The following is a 13,556-nucleotide window of genomic DNA, read 5'->3' as shown; positions in this document are numbered from 1 at the left end:
AGATAAACTACCGCGCGCTGCGATATATTCGCTGGAAAAAACTGCGTATACGGAAACAAAGCGTTCGTTGAAAACTGTGTCAGACCTCGCGTTTAATGGACGGTATTAAACAATTTAAAGCTCGCTCAGGAGAGCAAGTTCGAATATCGGGAAGCACTTTTTCAACAATGCAGCCGCTCTCTAGTTACGACGAAACGTTATTAACAAACGCTGCTCGGCCGACGATGAAATTCTATTTCGTAGCATCTTCCGGCATAACTCGCGGCGCAAAAGGACGAGCGCCTCGCTCGGAGCTGCTTTCAATTTTTCAGCAAACAAAAGTGCTCCCGATGAAATTTGTTGCGGAACGAGTACGCCCCGTCAATTAATTACGCAAACATAATTTCTCCGGCGAGTTTCGAAAGCGAGGCGAATCTCTCGCGTGCATTTTGTCGCTGACCGAACGTTCTCCCCGCGTTCTGCCTCGTGCGGAACCGCAAACGCGAGTCATAATTGCAGCGTTTCCATGAAACGAAAGCGAGGGTTAGGCAAGACGATGGGAGGTTTTACGCGAAGCAGAGGAGGGTGCAACGCGATCGAATCAATCCGGAACACGAAAGAAAAACTCGCGGTTCGTTTCTGAATATAGCACTCGGGAGCGGATGAAGCATGCGTTGCCCGTCCGCTTTCATCGAGCGCGATGAAAGCGAGCAGGCAACGCATCGCTATTTTCGATCGAGCAAAATATACCGTACGAAATAATTGGAAGTATCGGCAGGACCGAGCGAGCACGATAGAGGCATCGTAAAGCCCGGCGTATTTAACATGGCGATATTTTCATCGACGGTCTTACACGGCGTTTAAAAGGCGAACCTCCAATTATTTTTGCCGTACCATTATCGACGGAAACACGCTGCAAGAATGGAGCAAAACGAGGAACGAAAGAGGTGCTTTCTCGGTTGTTCCTTCGGGACGTTAATTCGAGGTCTCGCCCATGAGCAAATGGATTTACAAGTAGCCGTTTGTTTGCTCCGAGGAGAAAAATCCACGACAGGCCTTCCATTACGCAAGATAAATCTCGCGAGAGCGTGCGTGTGCTCGAAAAATTTGCTCCTCCGCCGGTGAGCGTTTATTATACGGAAAGCGAAATAATTAAAAAGGCTAAGAACGGCCGTGCGAATTTTAAAGATTGCCCGCAAGATATATCGGGACTGTCATTTATTAACGCTGTCAGGAGTTAATCGCCATCAGCGTCCCCTCGGACATTGATGAGGCTACTAACTGCGACGCTCGCGGAACGCTGGTTTACAAATAATAGACACGGTTTAGATTAAGAGGCTGCAAAGCTCGAGCCACGAATGCCACGGAAGTCTCCTGAAGCGAGCTTCAAAGGGAAAGGTAAAACGCGACAGTTAAAACGCAGTCTAGCTGCTCAATTTGAGACTCTCGTCGTGTCTGGAACATAAAAAGACAAAAGGCACAGGATCCAAGCCCTTTTATGCCTGTCGCTGAAAGCCGGGTAATCGGAATACTAGTCTGGAGATGAAACGCAAGTCCTTCGCTCTCTAATTTATTCTACGCCTTCCATCAAATATTCATAAAAGCATCGTTGGTACCTGTCGATCTTGGCCGATTTCGGACACACGCAGCCTCGTGAACAGAGAAGTCGTGATCGCACGCGTGATCAGCTCTGCTGATGCTGATAAAAATAAGGAAAGAGAGAAGAAAGAGAGAGAGAGGAACAGAGGCACGTACACTCAGTACCATCACGCGTGATCAGCTCTGCTGATGCTGATAAAAATAAGGAAAGAGAGAAGAAAGAGAGAGAGAGAGGAACAGAGGCACGTACACTCAGTACCGATCGAAAGTTTGGGTAGGACATTGGTATCGTGCAAGTAGTACGAGACAGTATCCAATGAAACCAAGAACGTATATCGATCCGAGGTATAATTAACCCAACGTTCGGATAACCGAAGGATGACCGAACAACGTTGCAATTGAATTCAGAGCAAGAAAGCAGAAAACCGGGGTGTCTCGTCACCCAAACTTTCGAGCAGTCCTGCCAATATATATACGCATATATTCAGGCGTGTGTTGTCCATTGACAAGCAGCGGTTTTCTTACAGGGTGCTGGACGCCAGATTGGTGTCCTCGTCTTTGATCTGGCCATCGAGGGCAAGCCCGCATTTATTTTTGTTGTTGGCGAGAAGCGGTTTCAGAAAGAACACTTTGCTCAGCGTGAAACCTGGCCCCACTGGGCACCCCTCCCTGATAAACATGTAGCAGAAGAGTGAAGGTAAACGTGCCACGGAGCCTAATATATCCGGATCAATCGAAATTCCGGAATAAAGTTCACCGATAAACACGCGCGAAATTGGTTTCTGCAAGGTAGCTCGGGTCTACGCATTTCCGCTTTCTCTCGCGATCTTCCGTCAAACAATGACACCGACTCGTTCTCCAGGCAACGCTACGTATCGACATTCTCGTCGAGTTCGTCGACTCGATCCTAGACACCTAAATTGGTCCGCTCGGTTCCGCTCGGTTCCGCGTGATTATTGGCAGTCGGATAGAATTGGACGCGTCGATTCGGGTACCTGGTCGCTGACGTACCTGATAAGAATTATTATCTAATCTATCGAAATGTAATCGATCACGCTGCTAGACATTCCTTCGAAACACCGTGAGTCACGTTCCTTCCTGTTTGGCTGATTGGAATCGTGACGGGCAATAATTGCATTTGAAATTTAAATTTGGTTACACCGCGTCTGACGTTTGCTCGAGGCACACGAACAGGTCGTTTCGAATTTTACGCAGCAGACATGGCTGTGAAACTGAGCCTCGAAGAACGCCTAGGAGCCCTTACGAAGTTTCTACTTCGAAAATTATCCCTGCCCCGTTCCAGCGCGTCGGGGAAATTCAGGCAACTCGTAAATAAGACCGAGATAAACCACCGCTGTAAAAAGTCGCGATATACGGTCTCGATCGGAAATGGGAAAAAGTGGAATAAAACCTGGGCTACGTGCGCGACATCCAGGCGTACTCCAATATCGCAAAAACGGCTCTCGTGGCTCTCCAGTGACGTGTAGCATCATCAGGCCGATATAGTGCCACCCCCGAGCTTCGATATCGCGAATGATTCCATAATTTGAAAGCTCGGTCACGAGAGTCTCGCGTCGAGTTGAATCTCGACGGGGACAGGACAACGATAATAAGCTACGTGACACGCGGACTGTGACGATCTTCGCTATACCCACGTGACATGTCTCTGTGTTTTATAAAACGCGAAACTTCGGCTTGTGCGTCACGCTACAATACAGACTACATGGATATACAGGGGGGAAGAAGAGCAAGAGAGAGAGAGAAAAAAGAGTGAAAGACAGATAGGAACGAGTCGGGGGTACTTCGATCGATCAGCATATCAATTGTGGAAAGACACAGACGTGGAGGTAACAGAAAATAAAGTGAGAACGAAAGATTGGGAGCGGGTTAGAGAAAAAGGGACGTGTCCTCTGTACAACGATATAGACCATCACCGATGGAGTTCCATATCCATAGAAAGTCCCCAGCAAAAAGGCCATGAAGGGAAATACTGACATTCCACTTTGAAATAGTGTTCCCATACAATATATCGGACTTCGAGTCTTAACAACACGATCGTCCGCAAAGACTGCAAACGGGCTCTGATTGTTTGCCTCGTTCGATCGAAACGAGTATCGAAAGACCTGATCTGTAACGTTGCCCGTTCACCGGGAAATTAATTCCAGCATCGGTTATCGAATATGAACACGAACCCCCTCGAAAGCCGGAGAACCGCGAAAAGAAACGAATATTACGGGCTATCTATTACCCGCCCGACCGGTAACAAGTGATCCCCGTGATCCAAACTTTGAAACAAATCTCGGAGTAGCTATTCGCGTGGGTTTTCCAGAATCATTTGGCCCGTTTCCAGTCTTCGATCACGAACGTTTGTTTCGGAGGAAAATGGTAGCCGGCCAATGTTTGAGCACTCACATTGTGCTAGATGCGAGATTGGTGTCCTCGTGCTTAAGTTGGCCGTCTAGAGCAAGACCTCGCTTTTCTTTGTTGTCAGCAAGCGTCGGCCTTAGAGAAAAGACCTTGCTCAGAGTGAATCCTGGCGATACCCCTATACTGCCAGTGCAATCATTTTATTTTCCGTTTCATCGTGTTACAATTCCTTTCAGCATTTATCGCCTTATCGGCATTACGTACGCACCTAGCGTCGTTATTAATTCAGACAGTCTTAGACTGTGCGCCTTCTTTCTTTTACGTTTACCGGTAGTTGTGCCTCGAGTTCTACTATCGATCATTCCCGAGGAAAGACAGGCGTCCGAGTGAATTCTCGTAGGTTCGTTTTTTTTTTACCAAAGCCGCGAAAAATTGCGTCCGATAAGGGACGCGCAGAAACCAGTACAAGACGTCGTTGATACGGATCGTGAAATTGTCGCGTTACGTTGAAATTTATTGCAACGAATCGCAATTTACGTCTACTTGCGTCCGCGTCGATAGATCTTGAGTAACTCGTGGCTGGTCACGCCGCAGAATGTGTTACTCGTAAATTTCACCGCGACCACTATACCAGGGTGAACAGAGCATCTGGTGGCTATTTAAGGATATCGAACAGCTCGAAATACAAAACGTTTTCGAACGATCCATCGACGTTGATGGATCAATCGTGACCAAACACGAGACTCCCGCTCGCGAACAAGAATCTACTATTCGACTATTACGATCGCGCGGATTTCGCGTTAAGGAACATTTCCGGGGGACTCGAGTGAAAGTTTAGCAACAAATAGATTGGGGATACGAGTGTAAATTTACGGGCGAATAAATCCAGATTTTATGGCATTTTATGACCCTACGAATGGTCTCCCGTGTCGCAACGAGATACAAAATGACGGGAATGTTTCATCGGTGGAAACAAAGGGACCACCGATGCAACCGTAGCCCCGACTATGTCGCAACTTTCGTTCATGACAACGTCGCGTATGGATCCATTTGTTGCAGTACCTTCACGGCGAGCATGTTTCATATCCCGACGCGTGTTCGTGGAGAAGAATGGCGTGCAATGAATGATACTCACTCGCTCTCTACCTCGGCGACCGTGCACTTGTACTGGGCGGTGGAGAACAGACAAATGTCCGCGAATTGCCTCACGGACACTTTGATTTTTTTCACTGTCCGGTTGCTGTTGTTACCTATGTGCACGTTCACGGCGATATTCTCGCCGTGATAGTACAACTCCTTGTCCAGCGACACCTCCAGGTGGAGCTTGTTCGGCGACATCACGAACTCTTTGCTCACCTCGACGGAAGGCTGTTTGCCTTGCTTCGACGGCGCGTACATGATCTTCCGGATCGCCAGCCGCACCGAGTTTCTGCAACACGGTGATTTATCGCCGTCAACCGGCTTGCAAACCGTTAGCCCACGCTGCGACATTCTATGTATCGAGTCTCGTGGACAATAAACGACACGATCTCGAAAACTCTCTCGCGCGTGGCAACGAAACGTGCAACGACATTTATTAATACGCTAACCCTTTCGCTATGTTCGAGTCGACTGAGAAATTCCTCGATTTTTACTACGAGCCGGAAAAAGCCCCGGCTTTCTCCTATCGCGCGAAAGCCAGTGGTACGATACTTGCTGCCGGCAAGGTAGCAGCTCTATCGAAAGGACACGTCGGGAATGCATTTCTCTGGGAAAGGCAGCGAAAAGGAATAGCTCGCGAAAGATATTCACGAGATATTCCCGTCCGTTGAAACGTTCCACGGCAAAAGGGTTAAAGGAAACGAGCACGTCGACGGTCAGTTCCATGTCGGCTGAAAATCGATTAGAAGCAGGGGCCAGAGGAATCGCGTGGTCGCAAATGTTCCCCTCACGAGGCTCGTACCGTTTCTGCGGTTTGTCGTCCGGCGTCTCACCTACGAATGTTTTTAATTCGTAGTCGATGCCGCATGGTTTCCCGGAGTCACCCGGTGCCGTTTGCAACGTCACCGATGCTGGACAGTGTGGCGGAAGTTCGAAGTAGAAGGGATACGCATTGCTTCCCAGCTTCTTGATCAGTTTCTCCTGCAACCGCGTCAGGTTCCTCTGCTGGACGCCAGGTACCACGGGATAAATTTGTTCCGCGGCCAAGTAGAGGTTCTTGTGAAACGTCAACCCGAGAACGTCCAGGTCTTCCCTGCCGTACTTGAACGCGGCCAGAACGTGGCCAAAGACCTTGCGATCCTTCACGTAGTCTGGGTCAATCAGCACGACCCCGTCTGTAACGATCGAACAGCGATCGGTGAGCACAGGCTTAAGTGGCCTTGACGTTCAAGATTAACTGGTCGTTTAAGTAAATCGAATTTTCCAATCCACGCCGTTAGCAGCCTTTCAGGCTGCGTTAACGATATTTCGCTGTTAAATAGCTGCACTGGAATAATTGGATTAACCTTCGAGAGGTGGAGCAACCCGCTAAACGTACCGATGTTTCTCTACTTGGAACAGAGTTCCACGTTCGAGCGAGAAAGAACACCGAACGCTTTGATTCAACAGGTAGATGGCTAATGAAGGTAATCAGGTACGACGAAGGAACAACGTAGACGCTCCGAAGCTCTACCACTCGAGGCTCTGTGTCTTACCGATAGGATCGACGTGAGTTATGTGATCCACGAAATCTCTTTTCCCAATGTATACCGTGATCTTCCCATTGAGACTGGACTTCTTGAAGACACGAGTTTGCCGTTTGCTGGCACTGTCCACAGTGTCCATCGCGCAGATCTCGGGGCTAACTATGGCCCGTAACTCATTTGAGTCCTCAGGCTCCGAATATTCGGATTCCGAACTATCCCACTGCAAAAGAGAAAATCACGTATTAGGTAGGCGAAATTTCCGCGTTGCAGCTTTAGTTATTTTATAGCCTCGTTCGAGTAACGCTCGGTAAGAAAGTACCCTAGAGGCAGGGTTGTAAATCTCGCGTTTCCTTCACTCGTGGAAACTTTCGAATTTACATGAATTTTTCAAACGGTGAACCGAAGCACGCTTTTTCCCTTAAATTAAACTTTTCTACGCTCTCTCTGCTCCTATAACCCGACGTTTCCTTTCAATTTACGAGTACCACCGGTCGAAGAAGCTCTTCCGCGAACCGCGCTCTATTTTATAATTCCAAAAGTTATTTCAAAGCTTCGTAAACTTCTATCCTAATATTTCTCTCCTTGTTTTCCGGAAACTGGGGCTCGGCGTTGGCAAATTTTCAGCAGAAACATGGCCGCGTTTTTCATGTCCTGGCGCTTTCGTACGGCACTGGCATTCCCCTATGCACGAACACGCAACTTGCACGCATTGTGAATCGACAAAGCCGCTGCATACCGTAATGCACGCCAAAAAGGACGTTCGTCATCGTTCTTTGAGAACGACGCACGTATGCGCGCGTAAAATGGCTCTTTGATCAACCCATCGTCAAAGAAAACGAGCAGAGATAGCAGGCGGAGAGAGTATGGCATCGCGAGAGAATACCGAGGATACGTTTATTTCGCCCCCTCTTCGCGAAACATTTTTTCCACGAGAACGAATAGAACTGGACAAACTTTCCACGTGATCTTTATTACCGTCCAACATAGAACTCCAACTTTCCGATGTTGAAAAATCGCTAAGCAATTCGATGACGGCGCTTCGGGGTTCATTGAAACGTTATCGTCACAGCGCAATTGGAAACTCGCAAAGTTCCTAAGAGGCCTTGCCAGACTTAGGAAGCTTACCGAAATCGATCGTCTAAGAAGGCTTCCAAGTCTGGAGAAAGCCTCGGCTAATAGCATTGGCAGCGCTGAAACGCGCGTTAAATAATCGGCCGATAATCCGAAAGACGTGCTCGTGACTATCGATGACGAAAGCCGATCAAGCCTGAAACTCCGATGATTTTGTAAGTATCGCGATTCGATACGGGGAAAAGGCCGATGAGTCGCTATGATAAATCAACCACGACAACGCGACATTAAGCTCTCGAGCTTATCGCAATCGATGAGTCATTTGTTTATTAGCTCGTAGGATGATGTGCCAATAAAAAGTGGAAATTGGTGTCTTCACCTTCGCCATACTCGATGCTCCGAAGCTTTCCGTTCCCGCAGGTGTTTCCACGTTTCTTGTCCTATCCGCGAGGAACTCGCTGAGCCAGCGCGATGGATAATCTAATCGCGAGAAGCAGCAACCTGGTCGGTTTTTAAAACGAACACTTCCTCGAAATCTCCGGATGATTCGATTCTCGTGGAGTCTCGTTCTCGCTGATTTCACGTTCCACGAATTCGCGACGGCATGTTTCGATCGTCGACCAATCCCCGACAGCGAGAAGATCGAACGTCCGTCTTCTTCCAGATCTCACTGTTTCCGTATCCGATAGTAGACGAAGTGACGGATCGAACGCGAAGACAGAGAGAACAGCAGCTTTTCAGCAACGAGCCCAGCAACTGTGGCGAGCGTCGAGCACAGACTAGACGGGTCTTGACAAATGGATGTCAATTTCAATCGACGCTCGTGTAGCTCCTAACGCGATCTAAGGAACGATCTCTGCTCGTTGCACCATATGAACGCATATGCAGGCTCTGTATACGTTGCGATTCGTGCAAGGATACTGTCGCAACCATGTATATTCGCCTTCCCAGGAAACGGAAGTCATTTTTCCTCGACTGTTCGGAATGAACAACGTCCAAAGGGCCTTGCGAGATGTTTAGCGATCTCGATTCGGCTCTCTGTTAGACTAGACTGTTAGAGGAATGGAAATAGAACAGAAATAGAAACGAATCGTCACAGGGACCAACGATTTGCCGTAAACACGACGGATACCAGTTCCAGTGCTGCTTTCCAGCGCCTCGACAAAAGATTATTACGGTACAATGGCATGATAGATTTAAGGCTAGCCGGGATTAAACGACCGTTGATTCGAACACATTCTGCAGCACGTGAGCGATATAAAGACCCATTGCAGGACTGACCGCACACGCGTTACGTGCTCCTGACGCAACGGACGTCAGAAAATGGAACGTGGCTGTTTAACATCGATAACCAAACGTTCGCGTAATTGGGCCTTCAGCTGACGTCTAGCCGCGATCACGTTTCGAACGGCAGAATGATTTCATTCATCCGATTCCCACACCTCGCATTCATCCTGTCCTTACACTCGCCCCTTCCTCACCTCCGGCAACTTAATCCAGCGACTTTTCGGCAAAATCCCGAAGAAAGAATCTGCGCCGGAGATCTGTGAATTATGACGAAATGCACGGAGAAGAAGTTCTCGCGAAAATCGCTTCGTCTTTAAGGTCGCTGCGCAATTCAATAGTCGGGCAAGTGGAACTCGCGGTAGAAACGAGATTAGTGCCGAGCGGAAAAACGCGAGCGAAGCTCGTCGCAGCAGCTGGGAAACCAACAAAACCGATAAGCCACCGGTTTCACTCGATTACCAATTTCAAGGGAAAATCTATTTCACCGCGGTCCAACGTTTCATTTCCATTTCGAAAAAAAAAAAGAAAAAGAAAGAAAATAGCTTTTATAGAATTCCACGGAACGTCTGCAGCGCTCTCGATTCGATAGATTTTAGGAGCGTACTTCGTCGAGCGACGAAGAGAAAGATGTTCGTTCGATTGGCGTAAAATCGATAGAAATTCCCGTGAAATAGAACCGATCAGGGAAAACAGGGGACCCAAGGAACCGATCTCTTCTCAAAAGACCGTGCGGATTTTCTATTCTTAATCGCGATTTTCGCGCGGAATGTACTTCGACTCGAACTTAAAAATAGATCCCTGTTTTCCACACATTCGTCATGTGAGAAAAGCCTGTCACGAATTTGACGGCAGAGCCTGAGAGAGAGATGTACGTACAGTACAGCAGTTATTATTAGTTATCTCCGCGTTTCAGAAAAAATGAATACACGAATATATCGTAATTGCACTAGCCGAGGCATTCGATTTTCTTCACAGATTATAACGTGTAAAGTGAAAGATTCGTTTTGTAAATCGTAACCTGAGGAGTTCACAGTTTCGTACAAAGTAAAGTTAAAGAAGTAAATTTCAGGACATACTAAATTTCGAGGTAACAAGCGTAGAAAGTATCTACAAGTCTTTATTTTACCATTACCCGAACGTAAAATCGTTATTGTAATCATTAACTCCCGAATATTTGTTAATTACGTTGGAGAAATGGTAATGGGTCCCACCGTCTTTAGTTGTCCTGCGCTCCGCAATCCTCCCGGGTGGCGCTGCGTAGATATTGCACCTTTCAACGAGACCGTGACGAAACCTCTCCATCTCGCGATCTGCATAGGTCTTGCAGTTTTGGAACGTGATATTGCGTAACCAGGATAGAACCGCGTCACTTCACTACAACTAATTTCGCCCGATGTAATCGCGTAATTGCATTGGCTCGATCGGCATAAATGATGGGAATCCAGGGGGGTCAAGCGTCATTTTCGAACGACACGCTCGTACGAGTCCATACTAATTACGTCACGAGTATAATTTCATACCTGGAGCGAACTCGTAAACGCGACCTGGCCACCGTAGCAATCAACTCGAGCACGCTTCGCGTGGGAACACGCTCCAGACATATTTCTATTAGCATCCTACGGTCCTCGAAACAAAATGAAACGCCGAGCCCGTGATTATCGTCGAGTCATTTTTGCAATCTCATTCTTATAACTTTCAAGTGGCGGGAGTTGGCTCGCGAGGAGTTCGAGGCTCGTGAGAACTAACAGAATCGGTCGTACACGGCATGAAAATTCTTCGAACGTGTAATCGCTGTTTTCCCCGCTGTATTTCATACAACGGGCCTGTCATGGCGGGCGCGCCGCGATTAGCTGCGAGCTGCTTAATTTACCGAAGCGTAACGAATCGAAAGGATGCGTATGCGTCACGCACGTACCGAAAAAGGGAAGTGGAAAATAACCGCGATTAACGTTGCAATTTTCCTTCTGGAAGGCAAGTTTTCCGCCGCTTTGGCGACGCACCGGGAGTTTGCGCGACGATCACGACCACACGACTCCGTGCACGTGCATAGAACGAGGGCGCAGAGAGAGGTAATGGACGTCCCGGCATGATAAATTGCAGAATTTATTAGTTATTATGAGGAACATGCGTGCGTATTTGCGTGTGTCGCTTAGGAGACGTATGTCTGTACGATCAAAAAGGGCGGGACATAGCGTCGTTTAAACTACTTGGCAAACGTGCAAGCTCTGCAAACGTTAATGAGGCAGACCGTGGCTGATTTTATTATCGTTATTGCTACTTATTATTACTATCTGTTACTATTACCATCGCGTTATAGTAACAATTACCCGTTGTTATTACTATTCATGGACACTCGGTGCTACTGTTTGCTAACTGCGTTAGAAATTCCACACGCGGATAAAAAAGTTATCGATTTCTACCTTTGGACCAGTCGAGCCAAAAAGATCATTCGCTTTTATTCGTGCCGGTATTCGTATCGACGAAGCATACAGACGATTCGTAGAAATTATTTTCAGACTCGCACGAAAACGATAAAAGAGATTCGCGATATACGGTATACGCGGCACGTAGGATTTTCAATACCCGACCGTATGTGCGTTTTCGTTAACCGCTCGTTTATTTGGTCGAACGGGGAAATTTCATATTGACAGGGAGGGCGGACGAACTTCGGATCGATAGCGCGCCGATTGATCTGCAGTAATTAAATATCCAAAGGCCACGTCGCGGGCATCTAACACCAGCCAAACTGCTTTAAACTATACCGGGACTGGTTATAAGCTAAAACAAACTTTATTATTTCCCCGGTATTTTAATCAATTTTCATACTGTCAATATTTAGACACGCAATTTCCATGCATCAGATCGTGTAGACACAACTGTTGTTTGCGTCGACGATGGATGGCGGCCAAGGAAAGGGGAAAAGGAAGACACGGCGAAAATATCGAAGCATCTGAGCGAGAAATTGTTTTTAGCCGAATCGCGATGAGATCTTGCCCAATGTTAATTAAAATTTTGCACGAGCGTGAATTTCCAAAATCGCCACTTACTCGGCTCGCGTTTCGAATAATCGGGCCAAGGCGAACGGACTGGTTATTATTTGAGACGTCATTTCGCGCAGGTTACTTGAACTTCGATTCGCCATTGTACACACGCGTGTTCGAATACCAGTGTTCGTAACATCGACATCAGATATCGTATTATCTGTTTCATTGAGTGGTGTGCGTCGCTGATAATCTATGGAGCTGACGAAATTCGTCAAGAATTCGGCAACGTGTTACGAAATTCGATTTCGAAAACAAATAGAGATGCCTAGACGCAATAAAACTTGCGTCTAAAGAAGGCCATGGCATAGCTATCCGCAACGCACGGTTCATTCATAAAATTCAGCCACACAAGCTTATCGCGAATCGGATCTAAATCTTTCGTTATCCCACTTTGCATATTTCATAAATTACGCGTCGTTTCGTTACTCTTCGATTCCTAATATCACGTTAGTCTCACCTCGTTTAATCTCACGTATCATCCTACGCTCGTGTGTCTATTTATCTGCTGGCCAATAAATCATCCGTCGCGGTTGAACTAATCGTTAGAAGCCGATAACCCGAAATAACTCGACGGGAGTATCGAGCAACTATTCGATCATTTCGCAGGATAGTTAATTATCGAAATTCGATTTTTTGGGGGGAACTTTATTCGGCAGATGAGAGGAATTTTAGTTTAATTTTAGTCCGATTGCTGCCAACGTTTTGGGCATTCCTCGTCAGTCACGCGACGTTAAGTTGCCTCAGCTTCTACCTACGTAGCAACCCTTGCAGTAATCCTCCGCGACGCAACCCAACGGTCGCGACGAATTTCATGAAAGACCTCGGCTCTTTCTAAAGGTTACCCATGCAGTTTGCACCGAAGAAACCCGACGTATGGACGATGTATGCTCCGATGCAGGTCACGGTTCGCGACGGGATCCATTTAGAAGTTGCGATTCTTAGTCACCCATTTTCCACGGCTCCGTGACGCCTCGGAGCTCACGGAAAACGGGGCAGAAACTTTCTTTGTCGAGAATTTGTTTGCACATGCCTGATGAACACAGCACGAGTTACTTAGCGGCGTGCAAGGTTGCAGGCTATCACCGGATCGATTGGCCGGCTAAAGTTGGAAACTTCTATACGTTGGATATTTAGGGTGTGTAACGTAAGACCAGATTGAGAATATGCTCCTGGATATTTCTCCGTTCGCTTTCTCGTTCCCGATGAAAACAGGAACCTTCGTTTCCCAAACGATTCGAGCGGACAGCTGAAAATTATCGCGATGGCGTCCGTGAAAAAGCGTCCAGTGCACGAATTCGCTTTCACGGATACGCCGGGATCATTGCAAAATCGATCAAGGACCTCTGGCTGTGCGAACCGACCGGCCTTGAATTAGTAGGTATTCGATGACTGACGAACGTACCACACTCGTGCACGCGTATCCGGATTACTCGTGATCGTGACACAGAAATTCGCCCTCGCGCGATCGCGGAATCGTTTTGCCGGGGCTCCTGCGAATGTCGTTCTCACGGATATCGAAAATCACCACTGTGCCCCCCCCCCC

General features: G+C 47.5%; 1 protein-coding gene across 2 annotated transcripts in view; it reads right to left on the bottom strand.

Moving 5' to 3' along the window:
- Positions 1-13,556, bottom strand: part of krz (beta-arrestin protein kurtz) — a 27,469-nt gene that overhangs the window by 2,883 nt on the left and 11,030 nt on the right. Inside the window, exons 1-5 of one of the 2 annotated variants that reach the window (XM_017899569.1) lie at positions 8,062-8,080; positions 6,621-6,831; positions 5,888-6,260; positions 5,081-5,374; positions 3,991-4,128 (exon numbers count right to left, since the gene is read on the bottom strand). In XM_017899569.1, the coding sequence (XP_017755058.1) occupies positions 3,991-4,128; positions 5,081-5,374; positions 5,888-6,260; positions 6,621-6,831; positions 8,062-8,070 (1,025 nt within the window). In that variant the 5' untranslated portion in view covers positions 8,071-8,080. Of the gene's footprint in view, positions 1-3,990; positions 4,129-5,080; positions 5,375-5,887; positions 6,261-6,620; positions 6,832-8,061; positions 8,081-13,556 lie in introns of those variants that run through there. The other variant, XM_017899570.1, reaches the window with a different exon arrangement.

The sequence above is a fragment of the Eufriesea mexicana genome, unplaced genomic scaffold (assembly GCF_001483705.2).
Source record: "Eufriesea mexicana isolate 0111107269 unplaced genomic scaffold, ASM148370v2 scaffold956, whole genome shotgun sequence".
Classification (NCBI taxonomy): Eukaryota; Metazoa; Arthropoda; class Insecta; order Hymenoptera; family Apidae; genus Eufriesea; species Eufriesea mexicana.
This window is presented reverse-complemented; position numbering and strand designations above follow the sequence as displayed.